The 26,488-nt window shown below is 47.2% G+C and overlaps 1 protein-coding gene across 1 annotated transcript; it reads right to left on the reverse strand.

The window, feature by feature from the left end:
- Positions 1-1,913: 1,913 nt before the first annotated feature.
- Positions 1,914-25,009, reverse strand: LOC129497956 (lipopolysaccharide-binding protein-like). Its single transcript, XM_055307239.1, has 15 exons — positions 24,855-25,009; positions 22,962-23,076; positions 21,736-21,864; positions 18,437-18,592; positions 17,783-17,846; positions 14,478-14,541; positions 13,372-13,463; positions 12,684-12,860; positions 11,282-11,341; positions 8,986-9,153; positions 7,680-7,747; positions 7,169-7,211; positions 4,921-4,984; positions 3,851-3,927; positions 1,914-2,332 (listed from the first exon to the last, which is right to left on the reverse strand). The coding sequence occupies exons 1-15, from the start codon at positions 24,976-24,978 to the stop codon at positions 2,288-2,290; spliced, it is 1,446 nt and encodes a 481-aa protein (XP_055163214.1). The 5' UTR covers positions 24,979-25,009; the 3' UTR covers positions 1,914-2,287.
- Between the last annotated feature and the right edge of the window lie 1,479 nt (positions 25,010-26,488).

Raw genomic sequence — 26,488 nt, forward strand, 5'->3', positions numbered from 1 at the left:
TCCCATACTCCTCAAGAACTTGCCTGGGCTTCCCCGAGTCTTTTCTTGGCATGTTCTGGAACGTCCTAGAATGTTCAGAATGTAAGTTTGCTTGCAAACTAGCCTGAGTTTCTTAAAAATATGCACAGGAGAACAACTTTTCCAGGCATTGTAGCAAACAGTTTTCTAGCACATATGGGATTTTGGGCTGGTGAGCTCCTACTCCACTGTGGGACTGGGTCAGTGCCCCTCCCATCTCCCCACAGCTGGGCACAGCAACCTGATTTCTGCTTGCCGGCATTTGTATTTCTTTGCCTGAGAGTTTTCTAAGGGCTGCTAGAGCCCTCTGTGCCAAGACTAGAAGAACCTTAGAGAACTAAGGTCCACCAGAAGATTCCCTCAACCAGTGAGTGGTAGGAGATGGTGTATAAATATTCCCGTTCCCATGGCCCTTGGGTGTGCACTCTGAAGAGTGTCCTGCGCTGGATTCCAGAGTTTTCCTGGTTGAACTAAGCTGCAGTCACCTTTGGTTTGATCATGTACCCCTTATAGGCTGCTTTCCCCCAACCCATCCCATTTTCTCTCCTCCACTGGAACTTCCCCGGATCTTCTTCCAAATAAACCACTTGGACTCATCTCCTTGTGTCCACGGCTGCATCCGAGGAGCCCAAAGTAAGGCAGGTGATGATCACATCAGCCATTTACCAGCACCTACTATGGCCCAGGCAACCCCAAGGGCTTGATATGAACTCATGGAGTCCCTGGTCACCCTGCAAGAAGGGATTCCCAATCACAGTTGACAGGTGAGGACACAGGACTTGCCTGGGAGCCCAAAGCAAGTAAACTGGAGTCCAGACTGGCTCTTTCCACCAAACCTGAGGTGACACTCTTAAAAGCAGGGACTGGAATGGGGTCTGTGCTGCCTCTACTTCCCCCACGCTGAGTCTATAAACAGGAGATGCTCAGTAAGCAGAGCCAGACAATAAACATCAAATCCCCAGTACAGCTAAATAAGTCTTTTTATGTAGATCACCATGACAACAGGCTTAGGAGGTGACTACTATCAGTATCATCCTTATTTTATAGATAAGGACCCTGAGTGGGCAAAGGGACCTGCCCAAGGCCATGTGGCTGGTAATGGACAAAGCCCAAGTCTATCACCTGTCCACCATAAGGATGGATGATGCAGGTGGACAAGTGAACCAAAGGAAAGAGGAGGGAAGATGTGAAGCCATCGCCTACCCTGCCGACAGCTGGGTGACAGCACAGTGTCCCATCTTGGAATGCATCTCTGTCACACACAGGGTAAATGGGTCTATTCCTTGTGAATTATCTGTTAGCCAGCAGCTCCATCCATCTGCTCATTAACACTATAAAAAAAATATCAAATGAGCCTTCTGATTCCCAGTCCCCGGAGGCCCAACTACATAACTTGGAAATGACTCTTTAGTAAGTCTGATCAAAGGCTGGTTGTTCAGTAATTAGAAATCATGGCCTCTTCCTCCGGGCTTAGGGCTCATAAACAACAGTTGGATGAGCTTTTTATTTGGGTCTGACCAAAAACCTAGGGGGATCCATTTCCTCCTAATTTATACCCATTTCAATGGGGGAGAGCAGCAGGAGGCTGAGTTTTTGCTCTGGGAGACCCACTGGTGCCCTTGTCTGCAGCAGGCAAGAAGTGAGGGAGGAAGCACACACTGAAGTGAGCCCATGAGCGGCCCATGCACTGAGATAGACAAATGCCAGATCTGAGCACCAGGGCCAGTCTGGGGCCCAGTGGGGAGTGGAATCTCTTGTTCTCTCATTGAGGTTCCCACAGCAGCAGCCACTGAGAAAGGGGAGTGTGGTCAGGGTTGAGCCTTGGAGACCATGGATGGGGCTAGCCATCCAAAGACCTCTCAGACAAAAGAGAGTGGGTGGTAGAGAGGCTCAACTAGGTACCAAGTGGTTCCTTCATTGAACCATTCAATAAATATTTATTGAGGATCTACTAAGTGCCAGGCACAGGGATCAGATGATGACTAAAAAAATGATGCCTGCCCTTAAAGACAGTACAGGCCAGTGGGGGAAGATGGTCCATCCTGGGAGCAGGGTGGTGGTGGGGGGAGTAAAGCCCAGAGTCAGAGATGGTGTGAGTGCACCTGCTGAAGAGGAGCAGTGTGGGGGCAGAAGCCAGGTGGAGCTCTCCCTGAGAGCTGAGAACAGAGAAGTCTTCATCTTCCCAGAATTGCCAGGACTACGCTGCACATCTGGAAATGCAATTTGCCAATCCGGCTGTGTCCTCCAAACCCCGGCTGTGTCCCTGCCCTCAAGCTCTCAGGTACTGGAGGTTGGTGCCCAGGAACAGGAAGTCCTAGAAAAGACAAGACAGGACAGGATGGCAAAAGCATTCCCTACGCCAAAAAGATGCATCTCCAATATAAAGGGAGGCCCACGTTGGGGGAAGCACAAGCTCTTCCAGAAACCAGGTCAGAGCATAAATCGTGAATGTGCCTCCATCCCCAAGGTTTCCATAAAGCACAGCTTTTGCCAGCCACCTTCTCTAAGGTGGCAATTTATCTGTCATTTCCCAAGCTGCTGCTTCCTGGCAGGCCCCATAAATGTCCTTTGTGTCACCTAAATTTTCTCTACTTCACAAATAACACAAAATTGCGCACCGCTGAGGTTTACTCTCCTAGCTCCTTGGAAGTTTCCATCATCCGAAGAGGCGGGAACTCTGAACTCAAGTCCATATCCAATCCTCTCCTACAGTGATCCAGCCCTTGTCTTTGGGGGTCAAACAAATGACCTCAACAGTCTAACGAGCATGATAGCTTATAATAAATCTTCTGATGTGCCCTGCTGAGGCCAGCTGCGTGAATTGTCAGTCCTTACTTCAAATAACCAGCTGTCTGACTCCTTGTAAACACTCAGCAGTAGGATGTTGAGCATCTCTGGACCAAAAGGACTTTGGATATTTTGTCTTCCAAATACAGCAGTTGGTCCATGTTTCCAGGTCCCTGACCACTCTGCTGCTTTAGCGGCTGTTACTTGCTGGATGTTGACGATATACCAGACACAACGCAGCATCGCCCTTATTGCTCACAGGGCTACCCAACCCAGCCATCCCACCTTACAGATGCTATTCTAGAAAGATAACCTGAACCGTGGGCACAGACAGACCAGAAAACACATGGTCAGAACAGTGGAGAGAAGAATGAAGATCAAATGTATTCCTTGGTATTAAAATAGTTCCATAAATTATGGTCTCTGATGAATACAACTGTATTAACATTGGAGAGGCAGGGATAGATTGCAACAAAATAGAAAAACAGCAAAGAAAGAAGACAGGCATAAGTATGACCAACGCAACTATCTCCAACAAACAAACAAATGAGCACACAGGTTTTAAAAATACCTAGAGAAAGCAAAAAGACTGGGAGGCAGCACACCAAAATTCAAACTGTGTGCCTGCTGGGGCAATGGGTTTATGAGGGGGGAGCACCTCAGACCTGTATGTCTGATAAAGCCTTTCCACTTAAGAATCTAGAAGAAATTTTCAAAACTTACAAATGGCTTTTAGAACCTGGGCTGTTGCCTTGGCAGTGTTTTCAGGATGAGCTGGTCTTGTGGTTTCCCCAGGTCACCCATCGTGGGGGTGTGGAAGGCAGTGTGGCACAAGCTGTGTCAAATGCCCCCTGCCTCTGTAGGGGGGCCACTTCTGAAGACCACATGGATGGCTGCACGACATCTAGCCGTGCCTGGGGCAACCCTCCCCTTTCTGAGCTGCAGGGCCGGGTGGGGTCCCACCCACTGAGCTATGGCCTCTGAACCTGAAAAACTAACCAACTCCCCTCCCCAAATCCTCAAAAGTCCACCTGAACCCACTGACCTTGTGGATCTCCAGAACAGGGTCATAGAGCTGAGTATCCTTGAGCAGAGGAAGGGGGAAGCCATCTGCCAACTTCTCTGGAGGTTGGGGCATAACATAGAGAGATTTGTTAATAAATGACAATCATAAATAAAGTAATAGAGGGACGCCTGGTAGCTCAGCAGTTCAGCGTCTGCCTTCGGCTCAGGGTATGATCCCAGGTCTGGGGATCGAGTTCCGTGTCAGGCTTCCTGTGAGGAGCCTGCTTCTCCCTGTCTATGTCTCTGCCTCTTTCTCTGCGTCTCTCATGAAAAAATAAATAAAAACTTAAAAAAATATATAAAGTAATAGAAAAAACAAGTTTCCCTCTGCAGACTCTATACACAGTATGTTCCCATTTAACTATCACCAAAGATTATGAGGTAGGTAAGACTATTAATTCCATTTTACTGATAAGGACATTGAGGCACAGGGTGGCCAAGTAACTTGTTCAAGGTCATAGAGGCAGAACTGAGATTTCAACTCAGGCAGGCTGCCACAGGAGGCTGAGCTCCCAGCCCTGCTGCTATATGGGAGGACGGGCAGGTATGGGGCGGCATACGATGCTCTCTGCCCTCCACCCCTGTCCTGCTTTCTCTTGCAGCCAAATGAAGCAGAGCCTTCTAGAAACAGCGTTTAGGGCTTTATGCTTTATTTTCTGACTAGGGAGCTGGTAATTGACTGGGAAACATGAATTCAGAGGTGAGCTGCCCTGTGCCCTCTATATTAACTTGGTCCTCAGTCTTTTACCTGCCATTTCAGGGTATAGGGGGCACGTTTCTGTGAGTCCTTCCTTCTCTCTTAGGAAGAGGTTTTCTATGCTCCAAAGAGCTCACTAGAGCCCTGGGGGGGTGCGCGGGGGGGGGGGGCAGTGTGTGGAATGAGACCACCTTCAAAGCGCCCTTCTCGCAGGCTGCTGAAGGTCAAGGAGGAGAAATGCCTAAGTCATTCAGCCTGCCGAAGAGCTCTGTTTGCCATCTCCAAGTCCAGCAACTTTTCCCTCAAAGGAGCACTGTCTTCCTTGACTTGGAAAAATCCCTAGTGATCCTTACCATTGACCTTGGGGTAGAGGGTGTGGAGAATGCCGTAGTTGAGTAGGGCCTCCAACAACTCCACCTGGTGGAGAACAGGAGAGATACACCATGACCACGTGTGCCACTTTGCCCACCAACAAACTTCCACAAGGTGGACCTGGGATTGGGGGAAGGGCTAGTTTTGTATGTGCTGACACGGCAAATAAGACTGAAAAAACTCAAATTTTGAATAGATGCCTACATCATGCTACTATTTAATGAGATAAAACTATTTTGAGACACACATTTATTTGTGTGCAAGAGACAGAAACAGGGATCCCTGGGTGGCGCAGTGGTTTGGCGCCTGCCTTTGGCCCAGGGTGCGATCCTGGAGACCCGGGATCGAATCCCACGTTGGGCTCCCGGTGCATGGAGCCTGCTTCTCCCTCTGCCTGTGTCTCTGCCTCTCTCTCTCTCACTGTGTGCCTATCATAAATAAATAAAAATTAAAAAAAAAAAAGAGACAGAAACATTTGGAAGATTATACACCCAACTGTCTTTCCTCTAGGAAGAACATCAAGGTTTGGTTTAGCCTTGTCTTTATTTTTTATTTTCTTTACAATTTAATTTTTTTCACAGCATGTTATCTTGAATTGCTTGTATAAGACATACTTTTTAAAAATTGTTGAAACAAAAATTATAAAACACCACTTTTAACTCCATGTACCCAGTATAGGGCTCAGAGCATTACATATATATCTGATTCAGTTTTCACAATAACCCCTTGAAGTTGGTATTACTGCCCCCTCTTCACAGACAAGAAAACCGAGGCCACAGAATGAAAGTGACTTTTAGGACCAGCAGCAGGGGCAGAATTTGAACCCGGATTTATCTGATTCTATAGTTCTTGCTTTCTGCATTCTGTGTCCCGAAATCTGATAACTTTTTGTGAATCTTTACATGTGAATGTTTTACCTCCGAGAACTTTCTTACATGCCACACACAGATGCAATATTAGTGTGTCATCATTTACTTCCTCCTTCATTCCCTGAAAGGGGTCATCCTTTGGGGTCCCTGTGAGCAGCGTCTCTCCCTACAGGTTATACATTTATTTCCAAGTTGTAAGTCCGTAAGGGAGGATCTGGGCAGCGCAAGGTAGGGGGAGGCTGGCCAGAGGGGCCAGTGTTAGCAGGATGGTGAAAAGTAAGATACTTATTACAGGTAAGTTCTACCCATTTCCTCCTTAGCCTCCTCTCATCAGAAATCTCTCCCTGATCACTTCTGCCCACACTGATCTTCCCACTATCTTTCTTATTTTAATATAGGGCCATCCATTTTGCCACTTGTCCCTCCTTGTGGAAATCATCTCTTGGTTCAGCCTGCCCAGCACTTAATTCCTTCTTGTTTCAATAACAGAGTCCCTATTTTCCCCTGGGGGCCCCCCCTTTCTGATCTCAGTCCATATGGCTTGGGACTGAACATCCTGGCTCCAAGAGTATAGGTGAAACCCATGTTTGTCCAATTTTAACCACAGTGATTGGCTAAAGAATGGCCACATGACTCAGATTAACCTAATGAGAGCTAGCACCTGGATTTTTAAAGAATTAAACTACAGGGGCACCTGAATGGCTCAATCGGTTAAGTGTCTGCCTTGGGCTCAGGTCATGATCTCGGGTTCATGGGTTGGAGCCCCACAATGTGCTCTCTGCTCAGTGGGGAGCCTGCTCTCCATCTCCCTCTGCAGCTCCCCCTGCTTGTGTTCTCTCAATCTCACTGTCAAATAAATAATAAAATCTTAAAAAAAAAAAGAATTAAACTACAAAATTTTCAGACTTTCCACCAGTGGGAAAAACCTGTCAGAGAACGAAGCCAACACAGATGAAAGCAGAAGGGAGACTTGGGGAGAGATTCTTGATGCACTAATTTGAGCACCTAGATCCAGTTTTGCCTGAAACTTCTAGCCTTGGTTTTTTCCATTTGTTTTTTAGTTTTATGACCCTATAAATTCCTTCTGTTGGCTTAAGACACTTTTAGTTGGCTTTCTATTCTTGTAGTGAAAAGAATTCTGTTCAACAGACAATTTAATTATATCTTATCTTCTACTGGGATATAACGGTTGTTTGGCCCTATGTTTCAAGTCCTTGAGAACTTCTACACTTTTCTATGGCACAGAGTAGCTCTTCTCATTTTTCCATTTTCTCCTATAGGTGCCATAATATTGTTTAGTTAACACACTAAATTAGTTAATACCTTAATCATTTCATAAATAAAAACAATAATAACTTACATTGAACACTCCAACTTTAGATTCTTTCAGTTCCACTCGTACCCTATAATGAATCAAAGAAGATTCAGAGATGGGGGCATTATGTCCATGGGAAACCTAAGCAGTGTGGGGGTCCCCAGAAAGGAGGTACTGGCTTGAGAAGACACAGAGCTGAGGACAGGGTAGGGATGGGACTGGAAAAGATGGTTAAGAACTCAAATCAGTGATACAACCTTACTGGGAAGACTCACAAAGGGGTAGTGTATGTCAGAAACTCAATATAGCTGATGTAGAAAATTTACAGATTGAGAAAAAGCAGTATTAGTAAATTCTTTAGAAATTTGGAAGTAATGGGGGATTAGGTGGAAAGGAAGTTTGTGGAGGCAGGACCAGTGGGGCAAAAGAATTGGGCCAGTTGGGGTAAAATATAAGTTTCCTTCCCCAATGGCAGGCCCCTACAGAGAATTGGGTACAGTGTCCAGATGGAAGGAGCTCAGTTGAGTGCCTCCCTGTGGGCAGGAGGCTGACTTACTTTCCTGGTTTCAGGAACCCAGTGATCTTGCTGGTGTTGAAGGTCAACGTGGCAGATATATTAGTAGCCTGGAAATTCCAGTAGAAGAAAACAGGTTTAAATGAGAAAGGTTGTCACATATAGGAAGGATACTATTTGGACCTGCTGTTTCCTTTAAACAAACAACTCAGTAAGTTAAAGCAGGAACTTATTCACTAGACTGCAGACTCCCCGAAGGCTCATCATAGGTACTCAATAAATGTTTGAACTTGGACTTGAACATTTTTTACTTGAAGTTGCTGACTATGATAGTGATTGAACTTTGAATAGATTACCACGAGGTATAGAGTGCCTATCCCTGGAGATCTCTAAAAGGATTGTTTCAGGGCTAAGAGTCAATTCTAGTGGTGATAATAATAAAAATAATATTTATAGTATATTTGGTTTTAATTTATAATATATAATAACAACAAATTTGATAACAACAATGACAAATCAAATTGCAGATATAGCATTTAGAAGCAATCATCCCTCCAGAAATTTGTCTTGTTGAATTTCAAACCCGAAACAAGAAAGTGAAGTTCTTCAACCAGTGAGCAGGAACCCAGAAGGACTCAGAATCCCTTCGCTCTTAGGGTACATTGAGAAAGGAGAGACACCCCCCCCCCAATATTTAACTCAGAGGGACTTTAACATAGGGACTTGGCTACAAGAATTATGGAATTGCCAAGAAGCCAAAGAGAGTTAGAGGGGCGACTCAGGTACTAGCAGAGGCAGGAAGCTGCTTCCACCACAGGACTGGAAGAGCAGAAGGAGGAATTGGGGTTATGGGAACCACCATGGAAGAGACGCAGTCACTGCTTGAGTCTCTGTCCAGGACAAAGACAGAGGAAGAAATATTCTGTCTTCTTCCTTCTTCCTGCCCTCTATTCTCTTCACAGAGCTTTTCATTTGCTGATTTGGTTAGAAGTCAAAGTCCAAGGGAGCCTGGGAAATGTAGTCTTCAGGGGTCAGATATAGATGCAGAGCAAACAAGTCAAAGACCCCTACTATGCCTTCCTCTCAACAATAGCCCTTTCTCACTTAGTGGGGAACATATGCATTAAGCAAATAAACCTGCAGACTGCTACGTAAGTATCTTTATAATAAAAGCTATGCAGAAAAATAATAGGGCGCTTTAAGAAAACAAAATGACAGGGGGCCTCTGATGGTAAGAGGCAATCCAAAAACTCCTCTCTGTGGAAGTGATATTTAAGTTGAGATCTGAAGGAAGGGGGAAGAGCATGCAGGAAAAGGGAACAGCATTTGCAAAGGCTCTGAACCTTACCACACTAAGCTGGAAGACAGGCTCCCTGATGGAGCTGGGCAGGAGCACAAAGGCTTCAATCTCCATGAGGGGTGCCAAAGACAGATTCCCGGGGCTGAAGTTCAGGAATGGGGCTGAGGCCATTGCTCCCTGGAGTTCCAAGTTCATGTTGGGGTACAGTCGGGCTAACTGGGGGCAGAATGACGATACTATGTCAAGAGAAGGAAATATGCAGGTTTACCAAGGGAACCCCGAGGGAGTTGGATGAAGCTGAGAATGCTTTTTAATTGATTCTATTTTCACAAAATGCTTTGTTCCCTTTTTCTCTTAATGGTGCAACTGGAGATCTTGCCCTGTCAGACATCCAGAGTCTGCACCATGTATTTCGTGACTGCATTGGGTTCTCTCGGGCATGGGTAATGTAACCACAGTGGGCATCAGGTGGTCTCCAAGGGTTTGTCTTAATGATCACTGCTATGTGTACCTTGGCTATTTGGGAGTGAGGGTGGGAGGATGGGGGACGTTCCTAGACATGGAACTGCCAAGTCAAAGGGCAGGGATATTTTTCAAGCCTTTTATGGGTATTATCAAACTGTCCTCCCAAAACATTGGGCCAAATGTGTCACACCCCTCCCTTCCTCCCTGAGCCCTGGGTGAGAGCTATTGTAATTTGGTAACTGTACACGTGGAGACCAGACCCCAGCAATTTTGAAATATGACACAACTAGATCCCACAGTTTCAAAAGTACTCACAATTTTCTGTTTAACTAGTATTTAACTTAGGGGCAAAACTGCTCCTTTTTAGGGGGAAGGATGACAGTCCCTGTAAGCTTTTTATTGTTGTTATGAAATGTGTAAACTTTACATTCTCTTGTAAAAGGGAGGCACTGAAAAGGTTGAGGAAGGTACAGAGCTTTATTTAGAAGGTGGGCTGAATTGCTTCTCTGCCAGGTTATTGCTGACATGAGCAGGAAGAGGGAGGGAGAGTTTCTTCCTCTTTCTAGGACATAAAGGATATTGGAGCCAGGATGTGGCCACCAAGGGCCCTCCCAATCTAGTTCTGACAAATTGGCAGCAGGATGAACGGTTCTGGGGCTCAAGGGAGAGAAAGGGCCTATGAGGCTACCTTATGGAAGGACACGACCCAGGTACTGCAGGACTTGAAGTTTAAAGTCTTTTCCCATTATAATTCTCTCCATCCTCGGGCCTTCTACAAGCCATGTTCAACACGACCGCCTGTCTGAACTGTGTCTTGGGAGGACTGGGAAGGTGGGGGAGAGGACAGGTGGATTTCTGCGGGATTAAATGATGAGCTGAGCCCCGCGATGACAGAGTTGCAAGGTTAGTCACTGCAACACTGCTGTAGCAACACCTGGCGACAACTCCAAGTCCTTCCTGGGAGACCCATTAAGCAAGCTATGGGGTAAGTCCATACAATGGCCGGCTGGGTGCCCAGGAAAACACGAGTATGGAAGCTCCTTTTCTACCTCTGCAGAATGATCTCCTAGGATGGTAAGGCAAAAAAATAAGGTACAAATTGGTGTGTATACTATGTCTCTGTTTTGTATAAAAATGGAAAAGATTCACAGCGTTTGTTCCCATATACATAGAATATCCCCAGAAGAATGTGGACTCTGTATGGGAACTGGGTGGTTAGGGGCCAGGGTGGACAGAAATTTTCCACTCTAGGATCTCTTATGTCTAATGTGTTGAACCATGAGAATTTAGTATTGAGTCAAAAAATAAATTTTAAAGGACCAGGAACAGTGCCTGGTCCCTAGGGTGCCCTCTGCAATCATCTGATATTATTAATTAGGATGCATTTGGTGGGACATGTTAGCATTCTTTGGGATTCTCAGATATCGTTGATAAAAGACTGGGCAACCTGTGGTCCCAGGGACATGGGGCTCAGGTCTCTGTTGTTTGGGCTTTGGAGAGAAGGGTTCCTGAGGCCTGCAGAAGGAAATACCTGCCTTCACTGGGGCCCTCACTGACACATTCTGACTCTTGGTTAAACTGAGAATAGTACCAAGGATTTTATTTTTTTTTTTGGTTTTTTTTTTTGTAAAGATTTTATTTATTTATTCATGAGACACACACAGAGAGAGGCAGAGACACAGGCAGAGAGAGAAACGGGCTCCTTGTGGGGAGCCCAATGCAGGACTCGATCTCAGGACCCTGGATCTGGACCTGAGCGGAAGGCAGACACTCAATCACTGAGCCACCCAGGCATCCCTTGTATCATGGTTTTAAAGAGAAACCACTAGAAGGCTAGTGGGTTTGGCCTGTATCTGCCTAGGCCTGAGAGAAGGCTTACCTTGGGGACTAAGGGGCGGAAGGACTTGGTGGTCAGACGAATATTAGAGCCAGGGGGAACCTGCAGCAAAGAGATACAAAGTTTTATTTGGGTGCTCCCACTGCAGCTGAAGGTCTAAGAAAGATGGGGAGGTGAGGGGCAGGGATACCATACTACCTTGGTTACCATAGCAACAGTGAGTTACCTGCCCTGCACTCAGCACAAGCACCAGTTGCCAGAGTCCTGGCCACTCTCCTCGGGACATAGGTGACATGTGGGGCACACCCAGAGGGTCTGTGGTGGGGAGATTTGCAGTCATAAGGACCTAGGGATGGCTCCTGGCTTTGTTACTGTGTGGTCACAAGCCAGTCCCTTCACCTCTCTGAGGTTCAATGTCCTCATCTATAAAATGGGGATAATAGGAGCTCCCACTTCTCAGGTCATTGTGAGGGCTAAATGGGACGGTGGGTACAAAGCACCTAGCACAAGGCCCAGCGCATAACTATTATAAAACACCGCTAGCATGATCCAATCCACTAAAAGAAAGGACTGCACCACAGGCGGGGTGGGTTATTCAAACACGATAATAGAAGTAAAAGGCCTGTGTGTGAGTGTGAGAAGTTACTGAGAAGACAAAAAGCCACTCCATCCACCCATGAGATGGTCCCTCAAATATTATTAGAGCCAACTGATCAACCAAGTGGGGCTGCACTGCATTTCCCTCATCATCCTGACATTGTTCACGAGTCCTCAGCTTTACAAAAGGCCACAAGAAATAATTTTCTGAAACCCAGAAGTATTAAAGAAACTTGAGAATTATTAAAGATGTGGTCCACTATAAAATTTAATATTCCTTATACAAAGTCCCACTTGAGACACTTGTTTTAGAGGTAAGTCCTAGGAAGCCTTTGTCTCTCCTTTCACCAGGAATCATGAAATCATGGACCTTTTTCACTTTGGCTATAAGGAAGCTCCCAAATAGATTTTTTATAAGTGCTTTCATAAGTGTGCTTTACTTTTAACTTGGTCTTAATTTCCTACTCAATAAAACTTTATGCATTTATTAGTGTATCTATTATCCTGCCTCACTTACTAAATTTTTAGAAGTTTTAAAAAAAAACTTCTACAAACCAACATGAGAGAAAATATTAATTAGAACAACAGGTCTAGAGTGGACAAAAGTAAAACACAGACAAGGAAGTCACAGTCTTTCACGGTTCTGAGGGAGAAAGGATTTTGGCTTGAACTTCCTGGCAACCAAAATGAAAAGGGAAATTGTGCTAATGTAGATATTTCCTTGTCTGAATATTTTTTCTCAATAACTTCCTATTTCATTTATGTAAATGGGATAGAAAGGAAAGAAGGAAGAAGGACAGGTTACCCTGTCATTTGTGAGTGCTACTTTGCCACCATCCTCACTCACCATGTCATCTGTGATGGTGAAGTTCAGGTAACCTGTCTCATGATAAACCAAGCTGGCTGTGTTGAAGACATAATCAGAGACGGCGAAGTAGACCATTCGGCTGTGTTCCTCAGGAAGGCTCATGACAGGAGCCAGGAAGGTGACTGGGGAATAGTGATCACGGTTAAAGATTTCACCCTGGAGAGAGAAATAGGATGCGCTTGAACTTTTCAAAGTCTACCCCAGGGCTAGACATCTGACTTGGGCAGTTGGCTCATATAGCCTGATGAGGGGGCACTGGCAAGTCGTTGCCTAAAACTCTCCCATTAAAAGTATTTTTCTTTGGATCAAAGGGTTGTGTATCCAGAATTTATAAATGAAAAGCTCCCCGGTTGTGGCAAATTAGCCCATTGTACGCTTTGTGCCATCTAGCCCAGTTCTGATTGACCTCACCTGCATGGTAGTCAAGATGAGGAGGGGAAGAGGGTGAGTTTCAAGTCCCAAGAGTTGTAAGACACCTGTTGGGGCCCTGGCTCTTGAAACACTCCCCACCACTCCATGTTGCCCCATCCTCGAAACAGCTGGAACCACTTGGGAGATGAGGACAGATCTGAAGCCAGAGAGACAGGAGGCCCCAAGTAAGGGCTGCCCCTGAGGGTACGGTACACTGGGGCCGAACCCATCCAAGCCCCTGGTCTAGGACTCTCACCTTAAACATCACGTCCAGCATTTGGGCTGTTACCCGAGGGGCTTCCACTAAACTGTAATCAATGCCAGCGAAACTGTCGATCTGTGTTGTGACTGTGAACCAGGAGAGAGGAAGAATTAGGAGCCAGGTGATGGGGGCTCCGACTGAGCCACACTCTTCTGACTTTCATCAGGGCCTCCTGCCCCTCTGCCTCGAGACCTTCTACCCAGCCCAGACCTGGAGCAAAGAGCTGCTTCTCCAAAGAGAGATGACATGGTTCTTCTGTCCCACTGGTGGGCTTACGATGAAGAGGTGGTATGCTCAGCTGGGGCCTGAGTGGGTTCTGGGTTCTCTCTCCCTCATACAGACACACACATGCACACACACACACACACACACACACACACACACACCTGAGGGCAGGAGGAGCCCAGCTCTGGCATCCCCTCCATACCTGGAACTTCATGCCAAAGAAGCCACAGAATGGGGAGAATTCTGCACACACACACATATATATATATATATATATATATATATATAGAGAGAGAGAGAGAGAGAGAGATTTTATTTATTTGAGAGAGAGACAGAGACCGTGCAAGCAAGGGGAGAGGCAGAGGGAGACAGAGAAGGTGACTCTCCACTGAGCAGGGAGCTCAATGTGGGGCTCGATCCCAGAACCCTGGGATCATGATCTGAGTTGAAGGCAGACACTTAACCAACTGAGCCACCCAGGTGCCCCTTTATTTTTATTATTTTTTAAAAGATTATTTATTTATTCATGAGACAGAGAGAGAGAGAGAGAGGCAGAGACACAGGCAGAGGGAGAAGCAGGCTCCATGCAGGGAGCCCGACGCGGGACCTCGATCCTGCGTCTCTAGGATCACACCCTGGGCTGAAGGCGGTGCTAAACCGCTGAGCCCTGCCCCCCTTTATTTTTATATACAAAAGAAAAATATCTAAGAGGTTATATCCCAAACAGAAGTTACCTCTTAGAAGAAAATCTGGGGGTGAAAAGGATACTTAAAGTTATTACTTTCTACATTTCTGTCCCATTTAAAGTTTTATAAGGTATGAATATGTGCATATATAAATTAATAGAGTATTCAGAGATGGATGGAGTAGCCTACCCGGCAGAGTTTGGAGATAAGGCTGGAGATCAGAGGTCACCGATTTCTGGAGCATTTCACAAATCTGAAACACATGGGAGGAGAAAGCCTGAGTGGGTCCCCCTGGCTTTGGTCTGCCACTGTGCTAATCGCTTTAGTCACGGTCTTTCATATATTTGCCCATTGGTCGATTCTACAAAAACTAGATCAGTGCTTATCATGTGCCACGTGCCAGGAAACAGAAATGATCAAAAACATGCAGGCCCCCACGTGGACCTCCATAGGGTCCAACCAGACCTTTCCAAGTTCCCAGGGCTAGACATCTGAGCTAGCTAGTCAGCTTCCCAGCCTGGCGAGGGCACATGGGCTGGAGGCGCTGCCCGACATTCTACCTTGAGAGATACTTTCCTCTGGGAGGTGCTGGCTTCTCAGAATTTAGAATTGAATAGCAGAACTAGATGGTCAGTAGAAATAGCCACACACACAGGTGTACTTAGTAGATACTTCTCAAATGTCATCCCTTAACAAGTTGGCTGGACTGATCAGTATTCCACGTTTCCCCTGATGCTCATGTCCAGGAGGCCACCACACAGTAGGCACGCACACTTCGTGGTGGCCACTTGAATGACGTGCACCTCACGAAGAGGGAATGTGTGTTCCCAAACCTGTTTGCTATACTTGCTCTTGTAATCGCTCGAAGTATTTATTATGTAAACCAACAGATTACGACCGAGGGAAACTAAGTACTCTGGAGAGGTGAGCTGCTTAGAGAAAATACTGTTAGACACTCTTGGTGTGAACAAGCAAACACTTAGGAAGGAAGAAATCATAAAAATCTAGAAGGATTCTTCACTGGGATTGCTTTGCAAATGTCTTTGAATTCTCATTGTGGTTAAAGCAATCTGAGCTGGAACGTGTAGCAGATCAATGTTTCATGCACGAAAGACAAAGTCCAGTGTCAATCAGGAGACTATTTTCAAAGAACAGTTCTGGGCCCTGTGTGAAAAGATGACAAACGGATTTGTATTTACTGTGTCTTAAAATGTTTAGATTTATATGTAAATATTTTCTGTGTTCATGTGTGTATGTGACCCCCACAGTACACAGTTGTTTTGACTAAGCAGCCACCACCTCTTGTGCAGATGGATCCACGTATCTAAGGGGGGTGGGCTCCACCAGCGTGGGAGGTGACATTTTAAGGGCAGGTGGAAAGGTGAGCAGGCATAAATCAGGCACATGGGGGATGTGGGGAAAGGTCTGTGCTGGACGCTGGGCAGGCAAAAGGTGAAATCTTAACCTTCCCTTTGCAGCTGGCTCAGTTTTGGGAGGGGAGTTTGATCAAGGGTTGTGGCCAAAAAGCAAAGAATGGAGGTGGTGACGGACAGTCACAGTTGATTTCACAGGAACCAGGAAACTGCTGGCCTCACTGGAGACTCTTCCCTTCTCGCTAAGCCCTCAGACAAAGGCCCATCAGATCTTTCTAAAACCTTCCTGAATGCCCCACCCCTAATGGGACCTGCATGATGGGGCAAGGAAGGCTCTTTGGCCCTCAGGCCTCCTAGAGAGGCAGGTTAAGGGTGTAGTAGGTGAGTTGAACAAACCTACGTTCAAATCCTGTCCAATCCTCCCACCCCCTACCAGCTGTGTGACTTTTGCAGAATCTCTCCCTGCTTTTGAGTTCTTACCTACAGGATACAAGGCCAAGTGCTTCCCAGAGATTGGGCTGGGAGAAACATGGGATGAGACAGTGAGTATGTATGACCCAGAGAGCAAGCATACAGGGAGTGTTTATTCTTAGTCCTGGTGGTCAGATACTGCCAGTGGGGGAATTTGAAAGGTCCTGTACCAGGCTCTTTGTTTTCCTAGATGTAGCAAATCTCCAAAGACCCATAAGGGTCAGGGATCAGGTGAGATCTCTATCTTTCCCAAGACACTCGCCCCTAAAAGACTTTTGGTACAAACTGCCTCACATTCTAGGAAGTTCGAATGCTGACCTAGCGCCTCCCTAGCAAGGTGACCACTGGGCAAGTTACTCCACCTCTCAGAGCCTCCTAGGTCAAATGTGGGAAATGGCACTTTCTTCGAAGGTCGTGGTTAAGGTGGAGAGTTTGTTCAGTGGTTGAAAGCTTAGCACACTATTCCTGGCCAAACCACAGTCTCAATAAATAGCCGCCATTGTTATAGATAAGAATAGTTACACAATGATATATTCTGTATCACATTAATTATATTATTTAACCAAAGCGAAATGAATTGCATATATCAAAACCAATTGTAGTATATTACTATTATTGTATAATATTATTGCTAATCTTTATTTGAACCATCATCAGCAGGGTAGTATAAATCCACACCGCTGAAGAATACTGTGTCCTACTGAGAAAGGCATGGCTACATGGAAATGAGGTGCTGAAGAAGGAAGTTGACGTATTTCCCAAGCTCACCTAGACCCCAGGACCCCAGAATAAGAAAAGGAATAGAATGCAGTTTGCCACTCCTCATCCGTGAGGTCTTCTGCTATTCCCACTATTCCCACTTCAACCACCAGGGGCACTCAAAATGAGACTGGCTGTTGGACCCAGTGGAGACCGTGTGTGTGTGTGTGTGTGTGTGTGTGTGTGTGTGTGTGTGTGTGTGTGTGTCTGTGTTCCTCTTTCCTCCTTCATGACTTTCTCCTTCCCAAGCACAATCATTGCTACATACGTACCTCCAGGTTCATGATACCTCAGAAATGGTATTTTGGAGGTGAAGTGAGTATTTGCTAACATGAAACCTCTGTTTTAGCCAAAGATTTTGAAATTTGGAGATTTTACATAGGTGTTTGTTTTTGTTTTTGTTTTTGTTTTTTTTTAATGGGGAAAACTGACAGCCTGTGGCTGCCTTCTCCTCTTGGGCAGGTGCTCATGAGGTAGGAACCAGAGCTCTCACCTGGTTCTCACATTCCCCAAGTGTCCTGCCTGGTATCTGTAGGCACCTAAGTGCTGATTTCCTTTTTTGGCCTTGTGGAGTGCAGGGCATTGGGGGACAGTGAACAAAGTCAAGGAGAGGGAGGGGCAGGAGTCCCTGTTGGGTCCCTGCTGTGTGAACCACTGGCTGAACATCTAACCATTCTCTGCCTCCCTAAACATACTTAGAGTCCAGAGACCTACATTTTGCCCAGCTTGGCCACACACTGGCTCCATGACCTCAGGGAAATGATTCATCTTCTCTGGGCCTTGGGCCTAAGTATGTCTGGGCCAGTCCTCCTGGCCATCCAGCGCCAAAATGAAGGCTTACACCTAGCTCTGGAGTGGCACAGCAGATGCCAGCAGTTTGGACATTCCTACCTTGCTCTCCAATACTCTGCAGAACTTGGACTCAATCTGGTTGTGGAAGAGATTCATCAGCCACCTGGGGAGAGAGGCACAGAGGACAGTCAGCTGTGTGCCTCTGAATGTGGGGACAGTGAGGCAGCAGAGAAAACCAGACCTTGGCCTTTGGCCAGACCAGTCCCCAAGGGAACTCTTCTCACCCCATCCTGGGACCCTGCTCTGTCTCAGAATCCTAGACAGGATAAAAATGCAGTGTCCCAGCTCCCAGCACACTCGCTGATTCGATGCATCTGGCATCCCAGCCCCCTGCTGCACCCAATCAGATTCAGTAGATTTAGGGAGAGGCTTGAGAATCCACATACTTCTAATCAAGGAAACTTGGACAAAAAGATATGTGTCCGAGGACTTGTACATTGTCCACACACTCTTCTTCAGGCAAAAGCCCTTGTGTTCCTCTAATAGATTTCATTCACCTGATGGTGGTCCCCAGTGTATTCCGGCTCAAGCCTGCATCTGTTGATCTCAGCAGGGTCCCCCAAAGAGTGACCTCCCAGTGCCCGTGATGTGCCCCTGCATTATACCTGGACATGTGTGCTTATCAGAGGCCAGGCCTTGGGTTGGATGGGGCTTGGGATGCACCCAGGGGTCCAGCTGGCCAGTGTGACTTACCCCAAATCTCCTGATATGTCCACCTCCACATCTTGAATGTGGCTGCTGCAGCTGGAGGCAGCGACGGTGGGCCTCCCAGAGGGCTCCCTGCCCAAGACAAGGTTCACTGAAATGGTGATACCCTTGACCTGCACATCAAAGGAACCCTGTAGTTTCCTGGAGGAGATGAGAAAAGCAATCATCAATTCCTAGACTAAGATCAGCCACCATTTAGGGGGAAAGATGAGCTCAATTCTTACCCCAACATAAGAGGAGCTAGAGCAAAATCTTAAATATGAAAATTACTATGAAGTAAAGATTTATTACAAATAAGACTGCAAGAGATCAGGAAAAAAGCCCGGGTGTAGTTATTTGTGGGAGGGGGTGAGCAAAAGCCTTCCTAGGCAGGATCCAAGTCTCAGGAGCCTTAGAGGAAATGGCTGATAGACTTGCCAGCATAGAAAATTAAAACTCCAGTGAACAAAAAATGCCATATTCGAAGTAAAAAAAAAAGTCTTTGCATGGTGAGCCAGCCGAAAAGCTAATTTCCTTAATACCCAAAGAACAAGCTCCTATGAATTAATAAGGAAAACACGAAACAACTCAAAAGGAAAAAAAGGGTGATCAAAGATATCAAACAGGAAGTTCAGTTGCAAATAAGCATATGAAACGTGATTAAAAATGAAAATAACAATGATGCCAGTTTTCACCTGTTGGATGAAAGTTCTGAAGCTTGAGAAGGTGTGGGTAAACAGAAGTCCCAGGTGCTGCAGTGGGGAGAGCACCTCTGGAATACAGATTGCTGGGATCCATCCTAATGCATGTTTCCGTCCTAGGAATTTTACTTCTAAGGCTACTCTGTGGCTCTTCCTGCCAAGATATATGCATGGGGCAGCTCATGGCAGCATCACGGGTCATAGCAAAAAGTGATGAACCACCCAACTGTCAACTAGTAAGGACAGATTCAGCAAGTTGTAGGCATCTATGCTATGCAGCCTTTGAAAAGAATGAGGGTAGAGGCACCTGGGTGGCTCAGTTGGTTAAGTACCAACTCTTGATTTTGGTTCAGGTCATGATCTCAGGGTCGTGAGGTTGAGCCCTGCATTGGCTCCGTGCTAGATATGGAGCCTGCTTGGGATTCTCTCCCTCTCCCTCTGCCCCAACCCCTGCCCCTTTCAAAAAAAAAAAGAACGAGGGTAAATATGGTCTATCTATACAATGAGACATTAATCATCCATAAAAAGGAATAAAGCACTGATGCATGCTATGATGTGGATGAACCGCAAAAATATTATGCTAAATGAAAGAACCTAGACACAAAATGTCATATATCGTATGATTCCATTTGTATGAAATGTCCCAGATAGGCAAATTCATAGAGAACTAATGCAGATTGGGGCTTGCCCAGGGCTGAGGGAGGAGGCGGTGGACAGTGATCTCCGGGAAGATGAAAACACTCTGGAGCTAGAGGGAGGTGGTGGTTGCACATCATTGTGAATGTACTAAATGTCACTGAATTGTTCACTTTAAAATGACTAATTTTGGGGCACCTTGGTGGCTCAGTGGTTGAGTGTCTGCCTTCGGCTCAGGTCATGATCCCGGGGTCCTGGGATGGAATCCTGTACTGGGCTCCCCGCAGGAGACTGCTTCTCCCTCTGCCTATGTCTCTGCCTCTGTTTCTCTGTATTTCATGAATAAATGAAATCTTTTAAAATATAAATAAAATGGCTAATTTTACATTACATGGATTTTGTGTTATGTGAATTTCATCTCAATGATAATACTACATTAAAAAGATAAAAAAAAGAATGAGGTAGATTTTCAAATGCTCATACAAAAAGATCTTAGCTGAAAACAACCCAGGACAGAGAGCATAGTTTGCTTGTTTTCCTGGAGATCGAATGAATGTGCACTATGGTGACGTGTATCCTGCACATCTTTGTAAAGCAAAAGAAATAGAATGTGAATCCCATAGGCAATTAAAATATTTCTAGTAGCCACTTTCAAAAAGGCAAGAAGAAAGAGGTAAAATTAATTTTAATAATAAAAGAAAAAGAAAACGAAAAAAATTAATTTTAATAGTATATGTTATCATTTCAACATAACAATATAAAAATCACTAATGATATTTCTTCTGGGGTTTTTTTGTACCTAATCTTCAAATCTCATGTTTCACCCTTATAGCAGATCTCAATTTGTACCAGCCATTTTTCAGGTACTCAGTGAAAACACATAGCTAGTAGCTACTCTATTGGACAGTGCAGGTCTAAAGTATCAATACAGTCAGGTTGCCCAGAAAAGACTGGTCAACCCTTCTGTGATGGACTGAATTGTTTGTCCCCACCTCAAATTCACATGTTGAAGGCCTAAACCCCAATACCTCAGAATGTGACTACATTTGCGACACAGTCTTTAAAGAGATGATGCCATTAAAATGAGGCCATTAAGGGGCCAGCTGGCTGGCTTATCAGTGGAGCCAGAATTGATCTCAGGGTTGTGAGTTCGAGCTCCACATTGGATGTAGAGATTAAATAAATAAACTTGGAAAAAAAATGAGGCCATTAGGGTGGGCCAGAATCTAATCTGACCCTCATAAGAAGAAGACACAGAGAGACACCCAGGGTGCATGCACACAGAGGGACAACCATGTGAGGACATAGCGAGAAGGCTGCCATCTGCAAGTCAAAGAGAGAGACCTCAGGAGAAACTAGGCCTGCTGATACCCTGATCTTGGACTTCAAGCTTCCAGAATTTTAAATCACCTAGTGACATTTTATTATGGCAGCCCGAGCAGACTAACTCACTTTCCATCCACGGACCCTGGAGATCAGAGAACAGTTCAAGGTGCTAGAGAGTTCATGCTCCTGGGAGCCACCCTTGACCAAGGGCCAACAGGAAGAAGGGGCCATAATGGCTGAGTTGGGGTAACTCAGAGGTGTGCTCTGCCTGCATGGTCTCCAGAGGTCCCCAGGAGGGCAGAGCTCCAATCAGCTGCCAAGCTGACGTCCTTCCCTCTTTGCCTCCCTTCTCCCCACCCCTACGCCCATGGACATTTCCTGAGGTCATTTCCCAGGTAAAATACTTATATTTGAATTCTTGTCTTGGGACCTGCTGCTGGGGAAAGCAAACTAAAAAGATACAGGATTCTCTCACTTAACCACAACCCCATCAGGGAAGCATGAGAAGGGAAGAGACTCAACCAAGAGCCAGGACTCGGACCCCTGTAGGCTCCTTCCATCCACCGTGTGGCTTCTCTGATGAGCTAGGACCCAAGAAGGATGGGCCCAGGGCCCGAGAGCCTGGGAGCAGAGTCCACTTACACAAATGCTTTGCGCGCCTTCCACTCGCCCTGGACTCTGATGAAGGAGTCAGAGATGGTGAGGCTCAGGCCCTGGCTGGGGAGCGGCGTCAGAGCAGAGCCACCCAGCTCACAGCTGTGGACACTCAGGCTGAGGAGAGAGAGACAGTGTGGACAGCATCAGCCCCAGCTCCGAGCCCCGCCATCCCCACTCCCTCCCCGGGGGACTGGGCTGGAAGTCTGCTCCAGGCAGGTGTGTGCTCTGTGCTGAACCATGTGGCCACTCTAAGCACGTGGCATCTGTTATGTCACCTAGGCCTCTCAGAGGGGTCAGCACCATTCTTGTTCCCTTTTTACAGATGGGGAAATAGAACCACTTGGAAGAGATGCATTTGGCCAAAGTCACACAGTCGGGATCTGAGCCCAGGAATCTCATGATCGTGGGTGGGATCCGGAATAGGGGACATTGACACACTCCTCTGGGTTGGCAGCTCCTTCTTGGAGCCATCCTCTCCCTCGACAGATCCAGGTAGGGGGATCAGATTCAGGGAAGGCTGAGGCCAGCCTCAGGAAAAGACACAAAGTGCTGGGAGAAGCAAACCAAGACAACGCATATTGGGAAAACAATGGTCAAGTTCCATTTTATATGCCCAGCACATAGTAGTAGGTGCTCAATAAATGTTTGCTGATGGACTGAAGAAAAGAAAGAATGAGTGGAGCCATCGATGGGAGTGGGCAGGGAAGGGGTGATGAGCTGTGACTCAATTGCTCTTCTCCGTCACCCATTCCTTCACAAGTGTTTTATGCCTTTTTTTTCCCCTGGCATCAGCTGCTCATGTCTTGTGATCCTTTGAAGACTCAGCTCAAATGCCACTGCCTCTGGGAAGCCTTCCTTGACTCCCCTGGATGGACACACCTCAGCTCTAACAGTTGGGCTACTGTATTTAAAGTTTAAGGTCTATGTCCCCTTCCAGACTACATGCAGGGGCCAGATCGAAGGCTGGAGTATCACAGAGTCATCTCCGTGTTACAGATAAGGAAACCGAAGCTCAGGTCACACAGCTAGTAGGTCTTCACTGATATTTGTTGGATGAGTGAGTGAATGGGGGGAACCTAACTACCCCCCCCAGGACTTCCCTCTGAATGCTGCGAGGAACTCTCCCCACTGCTGGCCCAGGGAGGTCCTGGGGCTCTCCCTCCCCTCCCTCCCCATCCCCACCCCTCCTCCCAGCCACCTCAGGGCCCCACCTGTGGAAGTCATAGTGCCCACGGCCAATGGGCTTGATCTTGAAGTCCCCGGCGAAGTCGGGCAGCGTGATGCTGAGCAGTTTTTTCTGCAGGGCCACCAACCCCTCCCTGGCCACTGTGGATAGGAAAAAGCTGCAAGTCAGCCTGTCCTGCCTGCCTGCCTGCCTGTCTCCCCTCTAAACCCTTCGGTGGCTCCCACCTGCTCCAGGGAGAAAGGCCGACTTGCTTACACACATTAATGACAGTTACAGAGTATAGAGCCCCTGCTGTGTACCAAGTGACAGGAGAAGTTGGAGCATCCTCCATTTCACGGGGTGCCGTTATGTTGATGCCCAGGTTATGGGTGAGGAAACAGTGTCTTTGTCAGCAACCCCACGAGGGCAGGAGTGCTGCGTGCGCGGTGGGTGGTCCTCTGTCCTGCCCTTCCCCGCATCTAGCCCGTGCGGAAGACACTGTGAGGCCTAGAACCCCCGCGCAGGCATCTTTCTAGCTGGGTGACCTTGAGCAAGGCTTCAGCTTCACGTTCTCCACGGCAATGGCAACAGAGCTTTCTTTTCTGGGCTGGCATGAAGATGAAAAGAAATCATTGCAGGGCAAAAAGGGGGTTCGGAGGATAACGGGCGCGCCTAGCCTGGTGCGCGGCACACAGCAGGCACTCAGTAGATGCCTGCGACGGCAGGGTTTATACTATGACAAATATGGAAAGGACCAAAATGTCCAACTCTAGCCAATCAGCTAAGTAAACATGGTACAATCGTCAGTCACACACGGGAAAGGAACCAAAGGCACATTTTGCCTGATGTAGGATTTCAATATAAACAGGGCTTATTAGCACCCTTTGTTCTGATATGCGAGGGGTCCAGGATTCTGCAAGGGACGCGTGTAAACACAGAAGGCCGGGGCCTCCCTCTTTCCAGCTGGCACTCCTCCCTCGAGTGAAGGCACGTGCCAGTCCTTCTGCCCGAATGCTACCGCTGGGCCTGGCCAGGTGCCACTCACCTTTGTGCCTCCCCTAACCTCCTCCAAGAAGCCTTCCCTGATTTCATTTCCTCGACTCCCAACAACCCTGCCTGGGGGAATGTCATCATTTAACAGATTAAATGTTATCAAAATTTAAAAAATGTTATCAAATTAAATGTTATCATTTAACAGTCCCCCATTTAACAGATGAGGCAGCTGAGGCGCTGGTTCAGTTACTGTGGGGGGGGGTGTATAAACACCTCGGCTCCCTACGGATGGATGAATCCTGACGCTTTGTTTCAGCATCGTTTTCAAAAAGTCGTCCTGCTTTTGCTCGATTTAAAATCGAGATATAACATACACGAGAGACACTACCAGGTAATATTTAAAGGTTTAAGCACCCAGGTAGCCACCTCTCAGAGTCAGATGTTGCATATTTCTAGCACGGCTGCAGGCTCCCTCCTGCCCCCCACTCTCACCCCCCAGGTCATTGCCTTCCTCTGGAGGTCACGACCATTCCGTTATCATGATTTAAGACATGTTTTCAAGCTTGACTAAGAACCTAAGAACTTTCCAGTGGAGTTGGGCCAGTCAGTGGGTAGTGGCTGGGTTAATGACATCTTCTGGTTGCCCTCCCTCTCTCCTCTCACCTTCCCACTCCACTACACTGTGTCCTGGAATCTGCCCCTCAATCAACTGTTTGCTCCAAATTCTTATCCTTGTTGGCTAGTGAGGGACCCCGCCCAGACAAGCACCATGCCCAAGTAGCACAGTGGGTGGGTGACCCGGCCAGACTGGGAGCCAGGGCTGCCAGACTGGGAGCCAGGGCCACCGGACTGAGGGAGAGTGCCCCGTTGGTGTCCCCCACAGTATGCAGAGCAGTCTGGCGCCCAGCACGTTGGCCAAGTCCAGCCAACAGCCACAGCTTCTTACCATACTCGAGGCCCTTGTCAGTGATCCTGACGACCAGGCCGGGGTTGGTACCCAGGGCCCCAGGGATGGATGTGAGCAGGAATCTCAGCAGTAGAGAGGACAGGACCCCAGCCAAAACCTTCATCCTGGATTCCCAGTGGAGTGACCCAGGCTGGGCCCAGCTCCCTTAAGTAGCAAGGAGGCTGGAGCTGGAGTGGCTCCTGAAGGGGGGCGGTTCCTGGGATCTAGTTTGTTGCATCGGGAATGGGAGGCACAGAGACTGGAACTTGCTTGCGACACAGCTGGGGTCATGCGTTGCACTTAGAAACCAGTTACTGCTATACCAGGTCAGAGGGTGGGTTGGCCTGGCCCCAGGTGACAACCTCTGTCTATCCTTCCCGCAAAAAGTCCCCATGTTCATTGCTAGGAAGGCTCGGTGTTACAGACTAGGAAACCGAGGCTCAGAGAAGCCGTGTCACTCCCTCTGGCAAGTGGCAGAGCTGGGAGTCAAAGCCAGGTCTGGTGCCAGTCAGATTCTTTTCTCTTTTTTAAACAAACAGAATTGAGTTTCCCCCATGGGAAACCAGGCTTTCTCAAGCCTTGCTGGTGGTAAAATGTTCTGGGAGGCGACTTGGCAAATCTTTAAATGCTTGCATGCGCAGTAACCCTAAAGTTCTCCTTCTGGAATGTAAGTACATAATTACATCAGTGTGCAAATATGTCACTGCACCACGGTGCCCATTGCTGCACGGTATGAAACAGGCAAGGGAGCGGTGGGATCCACCCTAAAGGGTCTACCAAAAGGACATTGGCCAAATTAAGTGTGATACTTTTATTTTTATATATTTATTTTTAAAGATTTTATTTATTTATTCATGAGAGACACACAGAGAGAGAGAGAGAGAGAGAGAGAGAGAGGCAGAGACACAGGCAGAGGGAGAGGCAGGCTCCGTGCAGGAAGCCCAGTGTGGGTGAGACTCGATCCCTGGTCTCCAGGATCACCTGGGTCTCCTTCCCTGATCACCCCCACATTTCCCTGGATTAGAGAGAGGTCCTCCTCTGAGGTCTCAGAACATCTGCACTTTCTCCATCATAGCATTAACCACTCTGCTTTTTTAAAATTGTGGTCCTTTAAAAATATGTCCACAAATTTTTTTATACTCTTTCCATCAGAAGGTGGAGTCTCTGGGTCCTCTCTCTGACATTGGGTTGGGTCTCTGTGACCCCCTCAATGGGTCAAATGTGGCGGGAGTAACAATTTCTTCCCAATGATTCATAAGAGGCACTGGGATTGAGGGTGAGATCAGAACTTCCCCCGTTGAACACACAGAAGCCTACAGCCCACACCTCTGCTCCTCTCTACCCTGTTGTTACTACCCTTTGGGCTGACGTTTGTTGGGGTCCCTTGCACACCACCCCTGCCCCCAGCCTGGATGCTCCTGAGGGCAGGGCTGAGGCTTCAGAGTCCTGTGACCCCTGCAGCATGGAGGAGAGAGGCAGGATGGGGCAGGAAACTGTAGCTATGGGCTCCTGCCCAGTGCCAGCCACTGCAGTGGTTGTGCAAACTTCTTGGCCCTCTCACGCGGTGTCTCTGTCTCATTTTAGCTGGAGGATCTGAGGATCTGAGAGGTGTAATGATGTTGGTCACAGTCACC

The sequence above is a fragment of the Nyctereutes procyonoides genome, unplaced genomic scaffold (assembly GCF_905146905.1).
Source record: "Nyctereutes procyonoides isolate TBG_1078 unplaced genomic scaffold, NYPRO_anot_genome, whole genome shotgun sequence".
Taxonomy (NCBI): Eukaryota; Metazoa; Chordata; class Mammalia; order Carnivora; family Canidae; genus Nyctereutes; species Nyctereutes procyonoides.